Source organism: Petromyzon marinus, chromosome 18 (assembly GCF_048934315.1).
Source record: "Petromyzon marinus isolate PM22_M1 ecotype Great Lakes invasive population chromosome 18, UKy_Petmar_22M1.pri1.0, whole genome shotgun sequence".
NCBI lineage: Eukaryota > Metazoa > Chordata > Hyperoartia > Petromyzontiformes > Petromyzontidae > Petromyzon > Petromyzon marinus.
In genome coordinates this window covers 2,685,122-2,704,740 of record NC_133684.1, presented here as the reverse complement: position 1 = coordinate 2,704,740, position 19,619 = coordinate 2,685,122, and the positions used below count along the sequence as shown (strand labels likewise).

At 41.5% G+C, this 19,619-nt stretch overlaps 1 protein-coding gene across 6 annotated transcripts in view; it reads left to right on the top strand.

The window, feature by feature from the left end:
- Positions 1 to 24: 24 nt before the first annotated feature.
- Positions 25 to 19,619, top strand: part of THOC2 (THO complex subunit 2) — a 32,455-nt gene continuing 12,860 nt past the window's right edge. For 4 of the 6 annotated variants that reach the window (XM_032956488.1, XM_032956489.1, XM_032956487.1 and 1 more), the window contains exons 1-24: positions 25 to 137; positions 1,477 to 1,535; positions 2,066 to 2,157; positions 2,300 to 2,351; positions 2,468 to 2,538; positions 3,203 to 3,324; positions 3,680 to 3,813; positions 4,203 to 4,372; positions 4,741 to 4,833; positions 4,938 to 5,093; positions 5,527 to 5,699; positions 6,755 to 6,950; positions 7,748 to 7,789; positions 8,133 to 8,263; positions 9,686 to 9,787; positions 9,979 to 10,063; positions 11,599 to 11,692; positions 12,173 to 12,253; positions 13,266 to 13,362; positions 13,996 to 14,113; positions 15,306 to 15,485; positions 16,690 to 16,854; positions 17,778 to 18,050; positions 19,049 to 19,190. In XM_032956488.1, coding sequence (XP_032812379.1) covers positions 40 to 137; positions 1,477 to 1,535; positions 2,066 to 2,157; positions 2,300 to 2,351; positions 2,468 to 2,538; positions 3,203 to 3,324; positions 3,680 to 3,813; positions 4,203 to 4,372; positions 4,741 to 4,833; positions 4,938 to 5,093; positions 5,527 to 5,699; positions 6,755 to 6,950; positions 7,748 to 7,789; positions 8,133 to 8,263; positions 9,686 to 9,787; positions 9,979 to 10,063; positions 11,599 to 11,692; positions 12,173 to 12,253; positions 13,266 to 13,362; positions 13,996 to 14,113; positions 15,306 to 15,485; positions 16,690 to 16,854; positions 17,778 to 18,050; positions 19,049 to 19,190 — 2,926 coding nt within the window. In that variant the 5' untranslated portion in view covers positions 25 to 39. Of the gene's footprint in view, positions 238 to 1,476; positions 1,536 to 2,065; positions 2,158 to 2,299; positions 2,352 to 2,467; positions 2,539 to 3,202; positions 3,325 to 3,679; positions 3,814 to 4,202; positions 4,373 to 4,740; positions 4,834 to 4,937; positions 5,094 to 5,526; positions 5,700 to 6,754; positions 6,951 to 7,747; positions 7,790 to 8,132; positions 8,264 to 9,685; positions 9,788 to 9,978; positions 10,064 to 11,598; positions 11,693 to 12,172; positions 12,254 to 13,265; positions 13,363 to 13,995; positions 14,114 to 15,305; positions 15,486 to 16,689; positions 16,855 to 17,777; positions 18,051 to 19,048; positions 19,191 to 19,619 lie in introns of all 6 variants that reach the window. The other 2 variants (XM_076067786.1, XM_032956490.1) reach the window with 1 other exon arrangement.

Sequence of the window (19,619 nt, the reverse complement as noted above, 5' to 3'; positions counted from 1 at the left end):
TCTCCCCCACACACCCCCACCCCCCTACGCAACTGAGCTATGCTCAAATATGGTGTTGCCATCCAAAACAGACGCGTCACGGCTGCGCGAGGTCAACCAACGGAAGCGACGTCACGACCCATCGGGTTAACATCCGGGTACGGCGGTCGTGGTGGGGGGGGGGTTGCTCAAGATGGCGGCGGCGTTGTGCACTCCCGACATTTGTAGGAGCTGGGATAAAGGCGGGCGGTCCGACTTGTGAGTTTCCTTTTAAATCGGCAATCGCAACAGTTTGAGGGCGGCGAGCCTCGCCACCCCCCCCCCGTACGTGGAGAATGTTTTTTTTTGGGGGGGGGGGACCCGCGCATTCCGAGTGTATAAAAGGAGGCTGGCGAATGGCGGGGTGGTGTGCGCCTTAGGCGAGCGAGAGGCTGAGGCGTGGCCAAGGCCTCGGCATTAATGACAATAACGATGAAGAATTCGTGTTGTTAAAATAGTTTATTCATGCGCAAAGCGAGGGGCGCTATAAACAGTTTATGTAAAATGTATCAATGTAGGAAACGGATAACATTGAAAAGTTACCAAACGGTTTCAAGTTTGTGGACGATTGAAAATGTTAAAACTGACATTTAAAACAAAAAGTGGAAGGTAGTTTGCATTAAAAACAAAAGCAGTTGTGACACAAACATGTAACGTAAAAATAGAAAAAAAGTTTTGTAAACGTTTCATAGTCCCATGAAATTAATAATGAAAACAGAGGGGAATTGAAAGTGCACTGACTTTACACGTACAGCTACTAAAATCATTGTTACATTTTATAAAACTAAGCACATGCTTGTGGAATGTGTCAGGCTTGCACTAAATGACTAAGTTATCGCTCCTGGTTGGGAAAAATGAACGCAGCGCAGAATCGAAAGAAGATTCCTGCATGAAGTGGAGAAGACATTACCACCGCCAGCATTTTACCCTGAACTCGTACTCGAGCGCTTATTACACAGCCCTCGATGTGTTGACACGTAGCAGATGTGTAATGCCCCCTTGTCGACAATTAAACGTTGTACCTGAAACATAGTAAAACAATTTAGTGAGGCGGGTTTTAATAAACCCGTGAAACTAGGCGGAAACGATTTATTTCGAAACGGTTAACTTTTTTTGCAAAAAATAGTTGCAAGGAATTAAATTAAGGTATCGTGCAACGGTGCGACTCGTATCCAGTGGCGTGGAAGCTGTGGTATGCGTTATACAGTCGTTATTGACGGTGCATTATTGAAATACGAGTAATATATAAGGACAATGTCACTTAAGGCAAACGATACCCATTACTAGATGTTTTCAACCAGTAATTCCGTAAGGCAGTGGTAATCACAACGGGGGTCAACTATTGTCCCCGGTTAGTGGTTTGAAAGGGCACTTCCGGATGCATTGACACTATACTGTGTTGCTGCAAATGCAACCTTCCCGTTTGATCAATGGAGTGCTTTTTCACTTACGTTGCAGCTTGAAGCTGTGCCGGAACCTCTCGGAAGATGGGAACGCAAGCGACACATCTGTCAAAGGTGCTCAATCTTTCATATTTTTTTCTATTCCAATATGATTGGGTCCAACTCTGGCGTGGCATTTTCTTGAGGATATGGACAGGTTCAAGGCACGTGAACCCATTACGGACTTTCATTTATCGGCCTCGTGCGTAATAACTGTAGTCTGTGACCCGAATGTCCCTTAAATATATGTTCCGTGTTTGTTACGTGAGGAGGTGCCTCTTATGCGAAGTGTACTTTTGCACGCAGTGTCGTCTGAAGCAGTAATTTGACGCTGGGTCTTTGGTTCACAACCTTCACAAAGGATTTTATCAATGAAAACATGAAAGATACAAACATAACTGTTTCAGAGAGATATGTGCCCAGCTGTCGTTTGAGTAAAGAGTAGCTAGTGGAACCCCTTGTGAGCCTTCTGCAATCTATGATGGGTCACAGACCGATATTCTCTCAATATAGTTTGTATAATTACAGTAATTGTATTTCGGACAAAGCCTTATCTTCTCTTGACTGAATTACTTGAGCGTAATTTTTTTCTTGATATTTCACAGACATCCGCCGTGCCCTATACGAGCTGGTCTCTAACGTCATTAAAAGTACTTTAAAACTGGACCATGCCATGGGAGTACTCAGTGAGGTGCTGGTAAGTTACTTTTTATGCGTTATTGTGACCTGCAGTATCATACCACCCACACAGCATGTACATTTTTTAGAAGTTTTAAAATAAATAACGTATATTATGCATTTCCATTCTGATTTTGTGTGTTATACTTTTACACCAACAGGACTTGAGGAATGACTTGCCATCCGTACTTGCGGATGTGTTCTGCATTCTTGGTATGTTGACCCATTCTTTTACAGATTCTGCACTGATTTTTTTTTTCTACATGACAACTCATGTCTGCAGTTGTTTGAATTTTGGGAAATATTATTCTCTCTTTGACGTCCAACAGATATTGAGACGAGCTGCCTTGAGGAGAAGGCTCAGCGTGAGCGATTTGTACAACTCGTCCAGGCATGCACTGTGAGTGCCCAGCAGCAACACATGACCAAACATGCACACAAGCTTCTTCCCACGTAGCAACGTGACATTGAACCTTCTTACTCGTAGCTCTGTGATAGCCACTTCCATGGGCCGTCCTCTAAAACAAATTGTTACTCTGCTCAAGCAGTCGCCTATGACAGAAGAGGTTCAACATACATGATGAGAATAGCATAACCAGGATACAATTTTGAAAAATATTTTTAAAAGAAAGAGCATACGCTGTTGTGAAGTGACGTTGGTTTTGCTTCAGACCACCTGCAGTACAAACATTGATATTAAACGTACGATACTTAAGCTGTGACATTCCAATGTGCCCTGTTCAATATTGTTTGTGGTATAGTCCATAGATTACTGGCTACTGCCTCCTTTGCTGCTGCTTGCAATACGTTGTCTAGATGGCCACCTGGATTTGATAAAGATCAGCTATTAACTGTTAATACATTTTTCAATTAGGCACTTGTGTATACTTAGGCACACATACAGATTTGTTTTAAGGAATTTTATATTCAGCTGAAATTGCAGTTTTTAAAATAGATTCATAGAACAGCTCCCAGTTAAAGGTTTTGTCATTGTGCTATTCATAACACATTCCTTTTTTTAGATACATCTTCATTGTTGTTTACACTTATGTTGTGTCTCTCAGCCTCTGGTATCCGAGGTGGTGTTGAAAGAGCGCCTGGACCCAGAGACACTGGAGACTTTGGGTCTAATCAAACAGGCCTCCCAGTTCAACCAAAAATCTGTGAAGATCAAAACCAAACTCTTGTAAGTCCCCCACCATCTGAGCTGCACTACAACTTCACTTTATAACTTCATTGTGGCCTGGCCCCATTTCAAAAGTTATGTGATGTATAATCCGGTGCATGATGCAAACTAGCACGTTAATTTCCCCATTAGAGCGGTTATGACAGTCATATGTCCCTAAATATAGTGCAATATTTGCTGCGATTCAACAAATATACGTGCGTTTTTTTTTACACACTTGATCTTCCATTCTGACACTTCAGTGATGCCGTCATGCTGACATTACTCTTCAAGGACATGGCAGTCCTTTTGACGTAGCTGCTTTGAAACATAAAGGCACTTGGGTTGTAAGCTTGCTTTTCTCGCTCGCTTACAGTTACAAGCAACAGAAGTTCAACCTCCTGCGAGAAGAGAATGAGGGATATGGGAAACTGTTCACTGAGCTGTGTCAGGACTTGTCTGGGATCATCACGAGTGACATTATGCTGGAGAGCATCAAGTCCCTTATTGGTGAGACCTTTATAATTGGTATCTGCTTGATAGCTGTGTATATTTTAATAATCTGTGTAACCCTAAGCGTGTTTTTATAAAGCTTGTTTTTTCATGTCAAAATTTACCCCAGAATTCTATTCATTCTCATGGTTTGGGCTAAATTCTGTTTGGGGTTTTTTGTCTTTTAATATCTAGATTGTATAGTCTGTATTGTTTGTACTATCCCATCTGCCTTTTTATGCTTATATGCTTCTATGTATTTATAATGAGCGTCGGAGTCCATTTTTACTAAATAGTCTTTATATCAAACATAGTGCCGTAATACAATTTCATTTCAAAATCTATTCAGGCCTTCTTAACATGGGTTTGTCGACTGTATCAACTGCGTCTTGGCGGTGACATTCCAGGCTGCTTTAACCTGGACCCCAATCGCGTGCTGGATCTTGTACTTGAGGCATTCGAATGCCGGCCTGAGTACGCGCAAGAATTTTATCTTCCCCTGCTGGAGTCATACATGAACACGTGCGAGCCACAGACACTCTGCCACGTCCTTGGGTTCAAGTTCCACTTTTACCAGGTTGGTGTAAAGGCCTCAGTTCTCTTAATTACTCACCAACTCAACTGTAACTTGCATGATTTATTCTGTTATTTGTAATTGTTGTCAATGCTTGGCTGTTGGCAGACGTTTTGTGCCGATGCCAGGGTTTAAAGTTTGGTTGTGGAATGAGCACAGTTTTCTGACTAGACATTCCTGGCCTTATTTTCTAACAGCAGTGGCAAGTGACATTGGAACCAGTCTTGACCTCCCCCCCCCGACCCATTATTCACAGAGCAGCATGGTGAAGTATGGTCATGCAACCCCTATGACTAACAGCATGGGGAGACCGTCATAACTTATATTTACTTGTTTTTAAAAAAGGCTTTGTGTTTTTGTTTTCTCATTAGGAACCAAATGGAGAGACGCCACAGTCTCTGTACCGTGTGGCAGCCCTGCTGCTGCAGAGTGAGCTGATCGACTTGGATGACCTCTATGTGCACGTAAGTGCCTGCTAACATTCACCCGCTTCTGCTCTATGCCCCATCCTTTATAGCCCTGTGCTCACGGTTAATTTTGCTTCTCGCTCCAAAACTTTTTCACGCAGCTCCTGCCCGTGGACAGCGAGATGGTTGAGCAGCACAAGCGGGAGTTCGCCGAAGTCCGGCAACTCTTCCGCAAGATGAACATGGTCGTGCTTCCCACCGACAAGCCTGAGGAGAAGGAGAAGGAAAAGGACAAGGAGGATGAGCCGAAAGAAAAGGTACTTTTATTTGTGAATCTTTCTGCTTTCTCTTGATCATGCTCGCATGTTTGCGTGTGAATACGGGACACTCGATGCATTTTTGTCGGTACAAAAAAATGTGCGGTATGTGACCAAATCACCTGGAATGGCGCCCCCTCTCATCAGAGCTCAGAAGCTCAGAAAGGTCGAGTCTGTAAAGTGCTTATATGGGTGACCATGCAAATCGAGGTAGTCTAGGACTATGGGGTGAAATGGTGGGGACCAGACGATAGTGCAGCAAAATGGATTGTTGTGCTTTACTTCTAGGCTCCCCATATCATTGTTCTCCACCTTTACCAACCTGCACTGACACCACATATGTTGAAGTATTACCAAATAACCCCACGGACCTGCACGGTTAGGGGAGGCTATGATCCACCAGTGCATAGGTTTCGTGCTTTTTTTGTTTCAGTTGGCAGACAACCAGAAGTTGGGCCTGTTGGAGGCCTTGCTGAGGGTTGGCGACTGGCAGCACTCCCAGTGCATCATGGACCGCCTGCCACCCTTCTACACCTCATCCCAGAAGCCCATAGCTGCAGCACTGTGCCTGCTTATACACTCTACCATAGAGCCTTTGTATAGGAGGTGTGTTCACTGCAACATCCACCTGAAGAAAGACCCAACCTAAAATGATATAGCCTTTGTAGATACAACCAATATTGTCCTGGATGATCAGACGCAAGTTTGAAACTTTGTTCGCGAGAAAAAGACTTTGAAATCACAGCATCTGGCTTTTTGACGTGATATTGCACATTTTACTACATCTTCAGTGCTCTAACATCTCTACAGTGCAATTCAAGTGTGCCTGACCAGAATGTTTAAGTACATTTTCTCATTAACAAGCTTCAAACATGTTCTGGCAGCGGAGGATGTAGCATCTAGTTAAATATCGACAAGATAAAAGCGTTTTCATCTTTTTACAGTTTTCTTTAAAGCTGGACAGGCTGTATTTGGGTTACATTGAAAAAACCTTGGGGTATTCCACTGTGCACACATTTATCAGATGTAAGTTTATGTAATGTTTGTTACCTTATGTTTGGGCCTTTTGCTCCACACACATTACAAATTGCTGTCCGAGCCCATGACTTCGCTGACGTAAAGCATTTTTTTCAGACATTAACTTGTGCTTTTTTCATCACTATTATTTCTTAAAAATCTTAATTATATTCCTTTGTCTCATCAGTTCTACCACTTCCCTGTGGAACTAATCTATACAGTGTTTACTTATTCCCCAATGTTTTTATCCTTGTTAAGTTTATTCAAATTGTGCTCTCGGCTTCACGTCATAGATTAAGATAGTTTATTCTAAACTCTTACAGAGCAGTGCATCACCCTATGTTAGAGAACAGCCTGTGGAAGAAATCGCAGAAATAATTATAAAATTACTTCAAGTGAACTCTTAACCACCCGAGAACCCCACTGCACTTTGTCACATGCCATGCAGTCGAGAGATGTTTACCACATGGCAGTCGAAACAGAACATTTCTACTTAACAGATCTGTAATTTTGCCACGTTTGGTAAAAAAAAAAATAATCAAATTTTATTTCATGACCTTCATGAACAGTAATTTGCGATGGGGCTGAGACCGCTATGTACTTGAAAGTTAAATAACGCGTTTAATGTTCAACGCTTCTTTCAGGTCGGGACTACCGCGTGGAGCCAAGGGACGGCCGTTCCCGCCGCTGCAGAATCCGCGGGCGCTGCCGCTGGTGCGCTCTTTCTGGGACATGCGGCGCGACATTTTCCAGATGCTCACCTACGTCGGGCCGCACCTCAGCCACGACCCCGTGCTCTTCGCCAAGATTGTACGCCTCGGCATGGCGTTCATGAAGGAGGTGCAGAGTCTCCCCCCCCCCCCCCACCTTGTCCAGTAGCAGAACGCACAAAGCGAAAACGCCCGCTACGCACGTTTTAATGCCAGGAGAACATACACTGCCTTCACATTCTTTGCAAGGAACTGATGGGATGTTTACATTTTTATTGCATGACTGAATGCTTCATGTTTTTATTGTGTAGGTGTGACTTGCGCCCCTTGTTTAGAAGGACTTTGGCAACAATTACGAGACAACAATTGACATTCCCCTTTAGGTCCAATTGTCACGTTTTGCAGTCAAGATCATTTTAAGATTGTAATTTTTTCTCATTGTCTTATATTGCATCACATTTGTTGCTCTTGAGTTGTTTACACCTTTACACAAAAATGTTGATATAATTTGCATAAATCGTAAATTATAAATTCTTGTACGTGTGATTCAATGTTTATATCCAGAGAATAGTCGATTTCCATCAATGAACTCGCATTCCTTTTTGCTGTCACTGTTCAATTTTATTTAATTGAAGTGATTGGCGTGTCCTTTATTGTTCATGTCTTTCATCCCATCTGCACAGAAATTTTAAATTCATAAATTCATTCTGCTATGTATAGCAGTTAAAATATTTAAGGTATGCATTAAAGTCCAGAATTGGGTCATATGCATTGAGTTGTTTTGTTATCCACTGGGTGCATATAAATGTTTGAATATTTCGAGTGTGTTGCTCAGCAAAGATTAAAACATTTTATATGGCATGCAAAGATTTATTAAGAGTTGTATTTCATACTTTGAGTTCAATTTGGATGTCTTTTTATCTGTAGTATTCAGCGGATGCATCAAAATCAAGCGATAAAGAAAAATGGGTGAGCATGAAATAGCATTCATACATGACCAAGCACTACCTTTTTTTACTACGTGAAGTTTGATAAATATGATGTTTATAGACTGCAGTCTCCAATTTTTAAGCTTGGAATGTTAATCAAATGTGCAGAATATATTTTAATTACAATTGGCATTCCAACGTCCTACACATCTATCAAGTGTAGACATGAATGGTAAGGCTTAAAATTAAAGCGGTACATGCTTGAATGCGGCATGGTTTATAGTTTAGTATGATATGATGTGTTTTTCTTCTAAGGTAATTTCGAGTGTTGTATTCTATGAATAGCACAATATCAGTATTTTTGTTAAATCGTCTTGTTTCAGGAAACTCTGCTGAGTTGTTTCCTAAGTATCACGGACCAAGTACTGCTGCCTTCCCTGTCCCTCATGGAGTGCAATGCGTGCATCTCTGAGGAGCTGTGGGGCCTGGTGCGCTGCTTTCCCTACCAGTACAGGTTCGTCTGGGGCACCCTCTTACCCTATCGCTCACACCATTAAGTGATTTCCCTAATCGTCGAGCGTAATTGCTTCTTGTTAAATTACACAAAATGGAGTTGCTTTTAGCAAGCTTTTACCTTGCGATGGTAAGCAAAACATTTTGAGATTTTCAAGAATATTTAAACACTATTTTCTTAACTTAGTTCTGGAAATGGAGAAGGGAAAAGTGGTTTCTTTTGCATCAAATTATTTTGCTGGTACATTTATTTTGTTTTAATAACATGGTGATAATGGTAGAAGAGTATGGAAATTCCGAATATATAATATACCACCAAGATGATTGGTTTATATTATGAATATATGGGAAAAAAACTATTTTATTAGTTCTAGAACTGTTTCAGTCCGAGCAGTTGAATCGTATGTTATCCTTGAAATTGAATATGAATATGATAAGAGAAAGTCAAGGATTAATATTCCTTTACTGCTGTTTTGGTAAAAATGCATCAGAAGGCATATATGCATATGGTAGGTGGCACAAAAATGCTGTGTTTGTCTTTGTGTGTGGACTATTATAGACTCGTATTTGAGGGTTTGATATTTGTACTTCCTGCCTGCTATCTTTTTTTATTATTTTTTTTTTCAAAGAAAATGGAAAAAAATATATAAAATCTGAAAATTGCATAGAATAGCCAATTTTCCCAGGAACATTAGGGGTATTACAATGGTCTGTACGCGGAACCTGTGAATTTTGGATAAGTAGAGCTCTCCCTGACACGTAAGTAATAATTGTTCTCAATTACCAGACGAACATTTGCTGTCCATTAAATTAATGTGCCTGATTTTAAAGGGATCATGCTTATTGGATTTAACTTGTGCCGTGTGATATTCCCTGCAGCTGCTTTTGAAGTTTCGCCAGTGCATTTATTTTTGTGGAAGTATGGAAGTGTATTTACATTTTTTTCTGTAATATTGAAATGTCCCAAAACTGAAATTCATAATTTTCAACCATGGCATTTGGTCATCCGTCTGGCTTTTATTTATCAGCATTCTTTTGATAGCCCCGAGTTGCACACTGCTTACTGGTGTCAAATTGAAGAATGTTTGCAATTTCTGTAATTTTAATTTTTAAAGAGTAAGTGCAACCGAGATTTGGCCTTTGGGCATAGCAGTTGTTGTTTTGGGAGAATGCAGCCCGTCAACCTAGCAACTTGTCTGCCGGCACTGAATTTATACGTGAAGAAATTACGTTTTTTAATTAAAATAACTTAATTACTCGGTCCCAAAGCATGAGCACATGGTGTGAGTTTGGTGACTCGATGTGTGCAACCTTTAGTACATGTTTGGAGGTTTGCCGATAATTTGGGTTGGTGATTTTGGTGCCACAGTTTGAAGATGTGTCACCCTTTCGCCATTTCCCCTCCTCTGCTGTTTCTCCCAAGGTATCGGCTTTATGGCCAGTGGAAGAACGAAACATATGCGAGCCACACACAGCTCGTCAGGATCAAAGTGCAGACCGTCGACAGGTCGAAGTACCTCATGAAGTGAGTGGACAATATTGAGCAGTGTCAGTCGATGCTATTCTTGTTGTTATTTGTATATGCTTCTGAAATTCTCCTTGCATCAATGGTTTATATAATTTTTGTAAATCTGTTTTCTCTTGTGCGTTTTTTGTTCGTGTGATTTTTGACGACAGTGCTGATTATGATTTCCCCTGATCTACATTTCATTGCAGACGTTTGACCAAGGAAAATGTGAAGCCTTCGGGCAGGCAGATTGGGAAACTGAGTCACAGCAACCCCACCATTCTCTTCGACTATGTAAGTTTATCTGACAACATTTTAATTGTTGTCCTTCCTCCGCATCGCCACGCAATTAGCATGGTTGGTTACATACGGTGGGCAAGAAGTTCAACATATGTACATAATTGGTGGCATGCGATTATTTTATTATTTATTCAGAATTTTAGGAATACTATACCAATTTAAACCGCTTTAAATGGCTTGTTGTGCATTTTATTATTTCCACATGATTTAATTTAGGAAAAAATTAATGCTAAAAATATAAATGTCTGGAAAATCTTCAACACTTTGCACGACAAAACCTATTCTCTGTCAAGACTAGTCCTGAAAGCAGTACAATTCTGACACACCATTGGATAAGCTTGTGTGTCATTGTTTCTGTCCACCTAATGTTAGTGCTCGCGTTCCGGGTGCAGAATGCACCCGTGTGACTCGGCCTTTATCCATTCGGAGGCCACATAAAATGCTGCGCCATTGTTTTGATGCACGTTTTGCTGTCCCGGTGCTCGACAGGCAGCGTGTAACGGGCAATTTGCGTCCACGGCCCCTGCTGTGTGTAGACTTTGTCCGTCCACTCGGCCAGTGTAATTTGTCCCTGCACGCCCAGGCAATCGACGAGTGAGCGTTGTGGGATTCATCCACGAGTGGTTAAAATCGAGAAATATGAGGACAGGGCACCTCTGCTGACCTTGCTCACAATTGCGTTATACTTCATTTGCTCTGTCTGAATGGGGTCACGGGAAATGTCTGGCTGAACATGGAGCATTCAGTCTTGACAAGGCACAGGTTCCTTTTCGCTTGAAATGTACGGCGAGGCCGGCAGTAAGTGCTGCCATGATTGAACTCATTTTCTGTAGAAAATGATTGCGCTCATTTTACAGTCCAGCTTGCATCCTATAATTGTATATTTTTTTATTGCAATGGCTACTTTGATGTACAGCTTTAAATGTGCATTTACTATGAGTGAAACATTGGCGTTACATAGTAATAGTTTTTACCCTTTTATCTGGCACCAAAACTGACACCTTTATACAATGGATCATGTTTGCAATAACCACAACACAAGCAGTCAAAATGCAAACAAAAAGAGAACTCTGATAATGATATGCACTGTCCAAAAGGCCTTTTGGTGTCATCTGGTCCAACATCAGTGGAGACTAGGCTCTAAGAAAAGCCGTCTCGGGTGTGGACCAATCAATTTCAAGGACAGTGCATATCATCAGAGTTGTCTCTTTTTGTTTGCATTTTGACTGCTTGTGTTGTGGTTATTGCAAGCATGATCCCTTGTATAAAGGTGTCAGTTTTGGTGCCAGATAAAAGGGTAAAAACCTATTACTATATCTTGCTAGTGGAAAAGGAGGTCTCAATGTAAATTGGAGTTACATGTTTGCTATGTTTTAAAACGATCAAAGCGCGTAAACATGTCAACTTATTGAATGTTGGTGCAGGTTCTTATACCATACAATTAACCCCTCAATTCCCTGTAGCTTTTTGACACGTAAAATATGTTTGCATGCCCTGTCTAACACCACTGTTTCGTTTATTTTTTACAGATCTTATCCCAAATCCAGAAATACGACAACTTGATCAACCCAGTGGTGGACTCGCTCAAGTACCTCACCTCCCTCTCGTATGATGTGCTTGCCTGTATCCTTTTTGCCCATAGTGTTTTTCATGACTAAAGTCGAATCCTCCTGCAGTCTTGGCACTTTTACTTTGAATGCAAACTCATTTGTACAGAGTAAACTTGTGCACAATTGATAAAAAAAAATGTGGCATCATTCATATTTAATGCAGACATTATTAAACACATTACTTAAATTAATTACATTTATTTCTCACGCTCGTTTTACCAGCAATGTTTTCCATTCTGCGTCTTAGCAGCTTATACCCATTTATTAAGAAATGTCTGTAGGCACGTTGGTATGAGTACTTCAACCAGCAGTGGATTGATCATTGATTAATCATGGATGATGATGATAATAATTATTTTTACCAGCGTTGTTGACCCTTGTTTATTTTTTGATGTTGTGACCTCGAAAGAAACATGATTTTAGCTACATTGTTGCTGGACAGGTTCAGTGTTTAGGAGGGGGGGAGGATGTTTTCCTTGACTGAATGCCACAGACTGTATCATAGAAGCGCTCGCGAATCCAGACAAGGAGAAGATGAAGCACGATGACACCACCATCTCCCTTTGGCTTCAAAGTAAGAATCTGCAGGAGGGATTCACAGCACACTGTGATCAACTATGTAGCCCATCATTCTAACTTGTAGAGTTTACATTACACTCATCCGTTAGCCAGTGTTGGAATCTAATGACCCGTCGTTTTATATTTGCCGAACAGTATGTATAGAAAATAGGTCAACCATCGCCAAATAACCAACCTATTTTAGTCTTCCAGGGTCCCTCATTCTCAAGAGGTGATTGACTACGTTTTGTTATGCTCAATAAAATAGAATGCGGATTGAATTATAGTTGTGCTCAATTCACAATAAACTCAACACACTTGTCAACAACGGTGCCTTAAAACTATACATATATATAAAATCAGTGGCATTCGATCAATGGCCCTTGAAAGCACATACATTTTCAATAACACTTGAGGTGTTTCCATTTAAATGTAACCCTTAAACCAGACACTCCGATTAGCAGGGTTTGCTACGTGCGGTATATACAAAATGACGTCACAGCTTGCCAATAGCATTACGGAGATTTGTAAAGTGTGAGCATGATTGCTGCAAATCCGTTTCAAAAAAGCTTTTTCACATGAGATGAGAAACAAACCCATAACGCAGTATACATGATTATGTAGGGAAGTAAGCTCGTACGCATGACGTGTACGTTAGTGTTTCCGCGTGCATATTTCTTCATCTAATCAAGTCCCTGAACAAGATAGATTGTTATAATGATCTGACTTGCCAGCTTGTTTTTATTGTTTGTTTCTTTACCCAATCATCCTTATCTTTAATAAACCTACACCAATTAACACTCAATCAATATCAATAATTTTGTGGTACTGGGCTTTTTTGTTTACGTTTGCTTACTCTTTGCAAGTGCTATGTACCCAACTCTCATCCATCATCATCACTCTTATGAGTGTCGCTACCAAAACACGACTTCTCAACTGGAGCTTTGCCCACTCACATTACCGTGTGTTATGCAGCTCCACCAGCTTGGTGCAAGGGTGATCAGGAACCTGTGTGGGTTGTTTTACAGGTCTCGCAAGCTTTTGTGGAGCTGTTTTTCGCAAGTACCCAATAGAGCTCACTGGCCTCCTGCAGTACGTGGCCAACCAGCTCAAGGCTGGGAAGAGGTAAGCATCCTTATGGTGCGACTGATGTAGATATTTATCATGGAGATATTGATACCAAGCCCACAGCCTCAATCAAATCATGGTGTTTGTACACCGCTGCTTGTATTTTATCACTTACATTGCAATGCAATCCAGTGGGAATTTTAATTGCAATCAGAACTTAAGCTACTTTACATGTAGTGGAAGACAACTTGTGATATTTTTGTTTTTAATTGTTGAGAAAAAATGTGTTATTTAATTGGGAGTAAAACTAGTGTATACAAATGTTCTACTTAAATATTCAAGCTGCTGCTTGTAGCCTTTAAAACCATTGCCAATCCAGTTTAAATATTCAACTTAACATACATGTTAAGATACGTATTTAATGCGTGAAGTAAAAAAAATGGCGCGTGAGCGTTGGTCAACATTTTTGTGATGCAAGTTTGGTGGGAGTGGGAAGCACAGGTGGTGCATCTATTCATCTCAGTCAGTTTACCCACAACACCTGGGTCTGTCTTATGACCTGCCAGCAAACCTTTGAAACTTTACGTGGTCTCTACTTGTTACTTAGCCTGGAACAAGCGCTGTGATGTCACTTTGTGGAAAATAGCGGCCGCTTTGTTGATACAAGCTTTTTTTTTTAACTTCACCCAGTTTTGACCTGCTGATACTCAAGGAGGTGGTGCAGAAGATGGCTGGCATCGAGATCACGGAGGAGATCACCAACGAGCAGCTGGAGGCGATGGCCGGGGGAGAGCTCCTCCGAGCCGAGGTGAGGAGGGGCAGCCGCGAACCCCATCATTCACGGAGGGCTTTAATCTAAACCCCAGGAGATGGATAATGAATGATTCAACGCTTGTGTCTCCTGCCGTGCGTTTCAGCCACGTTTGTTAAGAGCATTAACTGACAATGCTGTTTTATGCACATACGGCCCGATTGATGTGCTGCGAACCTTTTATTGGTTATTTGCTTCCATCACTAGCAATGATGCAAATTGATAAGGCAGTGCTTTCTGTGAATTTCATAAACTAGCCGAAAGCTTGTATTTGAATGTCCTGCATTTTTATTGTATTCTACTTCACCTTTGGGCCAGATCTACGGTTAAATCAATTATCTTAAAAATACATCTTTTTTGTATCTGTTTATTGGAAAGTAGGAGAAAAATTTGTAGATACTGTCCTAAAGAATGAGAAACAGTGCAGTTGCCCCCCCCCCCCCCCCATGTGACGCGGTGACAATGAATGATGATTGACATCATAAATCTAGATTCACCTCGACCTTGGCTCAAGGTGAGCAGGGAGAACGTTATTATTAGGACAAATTGCACAATACACTGTGCTTGTTTTTGAACCTTGTGTGTGAAATTGATTCATGGAAATTATACACTGTATGCTAATTGGATATTCAATGAAGAATGAAGGCATTCATCGGTCATCAAGTTTTGAGCTTATTTTGTTTAACCAGGTGAGAATGCAAGACATCAGGAAAGTCTCATTTACAAGAGTAACCTCGGGCATTAGTCTGCCAGTAGGTGCGATGATTGCTATGCATATTCCAAATTGAGTAATTTGCAGGTAATTTTCGAATTAGGCAGATTTGGATCCTGGCCCTGGCACGCAATGGCCTTCTAGCGCAAATTGCATCAGCTGATCTCTAACGTCCACTGTGAGTGAAGCTGATGGAGTGTAACATTATTGTGGTTATTAAACACGCAGTAATCAGGCTACCGCTATATTCAAACCATGAGCCTCTGTAGCAAGCGGCGAACACACTACCGGTCGACCTTGTTACGGCCCTAGTAAATAGTTGCATCTCTAATAAACACTTGTTTTTAGTATTACATCAAATACAGTAAAGAAAATGTTGCTAGGTTATGACTCTTTCATTATGGCGAAATTATAGCTACATTAAATACAGTGACAGTCACGGTGGCGCTTGGCTCGTGTGTGTATGTGCTCCTGCAGGGTGGCTACTTTGGGCAGATCAGGAACACGAAGAAATCGTCGCAGCGTCTCAAGGACGCCCTGCTGGACCACGACTTGGCGCTACCGCTTTGCCTGCTCATGGCGCAGCAACGCAATGGCGTCGTCTTCCACGAGGGCGGCGCCAAGCACCTCAAGCTCGTCGGCAAGCTCTACGACCAAGTGCGGTCCGCACACATTTCACTGCCACTTACACACATTTGATGCTGCTGTTACAGTTAACTCTTGATTCGTCCGTGTTTGGTCCAGCACATAAAATTTTTTAATAATTCATGGAAAATGTGACATTCTCCACCCATTCGCACATTTAATGCACGCACCGGTTATGTTAATAGCTGAGTGACTGAAGGCTTAAATGAAAACAGACGATACATATAACAATAAAAGTGTTAAATTTGATTTAAAGCTTTCGTGACTGCAGTAATTCATATTCTTAGTTATTTCGGTAAAGTCACGTTGAAGGGAAACAACAAAATAATAAAATATATATAAAACAATAAAATATATTATATAAAATAAATAAAAATAATATATATTTATTATATAAATATAATATATTTATATATTTTATTGTTTTGTTGTTTCCCTTCAACGTGACTTTACCGAAAGAACTAAGAATACTAATAAAAGTGTTTTTTAACCTGTCTGTACATACCTTGACATCTCTCAATCTGCATAGGCTTTCCCTGGGTACACTAGTTTCCTCCCACATCCAACACACTCCTTAAACACTTCATAATTAAAACACACCGGTGGGCTGAAGAAGTAACTAATTGGCATAAATGTGAAACATTTTTGACTAATCGGCCGTGTCGGGTGGTGGAGGGTTGCGACACATTTATAATAACGCCATCTAACCCAAAAACCTTTTATTAATAATACTGGTCGCGAAAGCCTACGTGTTAAACTCCTTAAACACTGACCACACATCCCATTGTAGTATCCTCCTGAAAATTTGTCTTGAGACTGTTGGGCAACCACCTCTGCAAGAAGCAGAGCAGCTCCATAATCTGGCACACACTACAGTCATGCCTCTTATCTGATTTAGTTCGAAGGGAATGGCCCGGTTAAAGTAAAACTATTGATAATTCAAAACATGAAAATTCGACTTGGGATTTCTTGGCTTTAAATATTTCCACCAACTTGAGCCTTCTGAGTGCTGGATGATTGATTTATTGAGTGATCTCTTTGTTTGTGAGCATGTACTTTATTAATGTTGCTCTGTTGCAATAAATTACCAGTCTGAGGTGCCTCTGAGCAACCACATAACTGCTAGTAACTTCCATGCTGGCCCAGCTAACACATTTGCTAGCCACGGTCTGCAAACAGACGTGCGTCATGACACGGATTCTGTTTTTCCCGGCAGTGCCATGACACGTTAGTGCAGTTTGGAGGATTCCTGGCATCCAACATGAGCACGGAGGACTACGTTCGACGCATGGCGCCCATCGACATGCTGTGCCTGCAGTTTCACGCGCCGCACGACGCCGCTTTTTTCCTTTGCCGGCCGATGTACGCACACCAGATCATGGTGAGTGTTCGAAAATTCCTCTATCCGTCCTTTCATCATCCTTAGTCATGATCAGTCCACTGCTGGATGAAGGCTTCCCCAAGCTATTAGCATCTCTCACAATACAGCGATGCAACAATCCAATCTAGCACCTGCATGCGAGTGAATCCTTTATTTCCATCTCCGTGATAGACATCCTCTCGGGCACATGAACCTCCCTTGGTTGCCATCTAGGGCGGGAATATTAATACATACAATAATAGCGGAATTTTGCATTTATTCATCAATTAATATTGATTATTTAGCTTCTGGTACGTGGATAATTGGCATTTGTAAGAGTCAATGTTTACGATAAACTTTCCTTGCATTGTGGAGATCCCTTTGCAAAATAGCTGGTTGCATAATGTCTAATGCACTGCAAATGAATAATAACAGGTTTACTAGCACTGATAATAATCGGCTCAGAAAAGCAATATATTCACAACCAGTTTATTTAAGAACTGTGGATTGTTGCAAGTTGCCTGGTGAATTTGTTTTGATAAAATATAATGTATACACAATACTAATGTCATTTTATAAATATGCTAAAAGCAAGTGATGTGCTTTGTTCGCTTTGTGCAAGTTTTAGGATCACACTCCCATTAGCAGATGGTTTGGTTCACCAAGGATAATGATATTACATATTATTAGTGTTTGCCACGCGACTTAAAGCAATTTAGAATGTCAGGCTGCCCTAGGAAGTAAAACCAAATTTTCTCTGAGATGTAAATTTTGAGTACCCAAATTATACAGATTTTTTTTGTTCATATTTATTACTTGGCTATATCTGTGCCAGATCTCAGTCGTTTTTCTGTTCTAGAACACTATTAGCGTTGCATCAGGCACGCAGGCACTATTGTCTATTTTAGCTCACTTGCATCCCTCGCCCTGTGTCCGCCCGTCAGTCCAAGTATGAGGAGCTCAAGAAGGCCGACAAAGGCAACAAACTGAACAAGACGCAGCGTTACATCCAGGCGAGCATGGCGGTGATGAGCCCCGTGCAGGAGGCGGTGACGGCGCTTCACCCGACGCGCGTCTGGGAGGACATCAGCCCACAGTTTTATGGCACCTTCTGGACGCTCAGCATGTATGACCTGTCGGTGCCCACGGCGAGCTACGAGCGCGAGGTCGGCAAGCTCAGGGCACAGTTGCGCGCCATCGACGACACGCAGGACATGGTGCGTGGCTTTCGCGGCGCAACGGGGATGGTGCTCGTTCATCGCTGATGTTAAGCTTTTTAAAGTGTATGGTCCTCTTTACCGCGGCTGGTGTTGGACCCACGACCCCAGACCGTAATTCATCTTGTCGTGTGGGTCAGTGGTAGTCCAATGGTTTGGTGGATTTTGGTGTATGCCCCAAACTCGCTGGACTGCATGGTAAGCAGGAGTTGGAAGTACAACCATTGGGCTGGTGAACCAGTTTATTTTTTATTGATAATCTTGCTTGTGTTTGCCCAAGAAAGCCTCACTGAGTCTCAACACTCTTTCAGGAGGGTCCTGACAAGTTTTATCAGTGGGTGACGATGTTTCTACGTGTAATTGATGTAATGTGGAGATCATTTTTCAGCATTGGGGTGTTTGGCTACTGTCGGTTACATTGTAAGTTTGCCCGAGTCAGGCGTCAAACCCAGGTCCTTCGTGTGAGGCACAAGTTACCATAGCGCCACCAAGTAGATCTTTGTTATCTCATGTTTGCGGTGTACTCCAGTTTACTCCAACAGAATAAAACATGCTTTTGGAAGACATTTGCTGAAGATCAAAAGCAGGACCTACTGAAAAAGTTGATAACCCAGGGAGGTTTCTTTGGAGAAAGTAAATGCTTCTAATTCTCATAAGTGTCTCAAATTATTCCCAAATTGCTTGAAAACATTTAAACTATGCTCGGTTAATTGACCTCATGTAGATTAACCATTGCAAAGGGGATGTGATTCAGGGTATACATTTTGCTGGTTGGTTGCAAGCAGCTTTTAATTTGTTTTTAAGGCTTGTAATAACAAATGTACACAATGACAGTGGTGCACATTGAATTTTCTCTGCATTATTGCAGACAATGTCCTGCGATAACTCACTTTATTGGCAAGCAATCCGACCGCGAGACTACACAAGAGCTGCCTGGATATTAAAGCAAGCAAATTATTTTGTCGTCTGACTGGTGCTTCCTGCGTTTGGCTCCGCAGCCTCCAAACAAGAAGAAGAAGGAAAAGGAGCGGTGCATGGCACTCGTGGACAAGCTGAACGACGAGGAGAAGAAGCAACAAGAGCACGGGAATCGAGTGCTGATTCGGCTACGGCAGGAGAAGGACAATTGGTTCCTTGCAAGTACGACACGCTCCTCTTGCCCTCAACACGGCACGCACGCAAAATGCCAGGCTCTTGACTTCGGCCTTGCCAAGACTGTCAGGAAATGACAAGATATTGTTGGCTAAAAGCTTTACGCGCCTCTATTACACAAAGCATTTAAGTCTATTGAGATATTCAAGTGTTGTTTACAAAGTGTATTTCTGCTATGGACATGATGCCATGAGATTAAATTTGCGTGCAGAAACTCTTAGAGGAAGCCTGTGCACCACCTCGTATCAATTTAATATTCCTGGAAGATGACATCACAGAACCACTTGTGAAGTCAATTCAATAGGCCCAAACTTATGAGAGGCACACCTATTGTATGCCCTGCTAAGAGTTTTCTTTGCATGCTGGAGTTATTGAAAACCCTAATTTAATATTACATTTTTCAGTGCATTATGTATT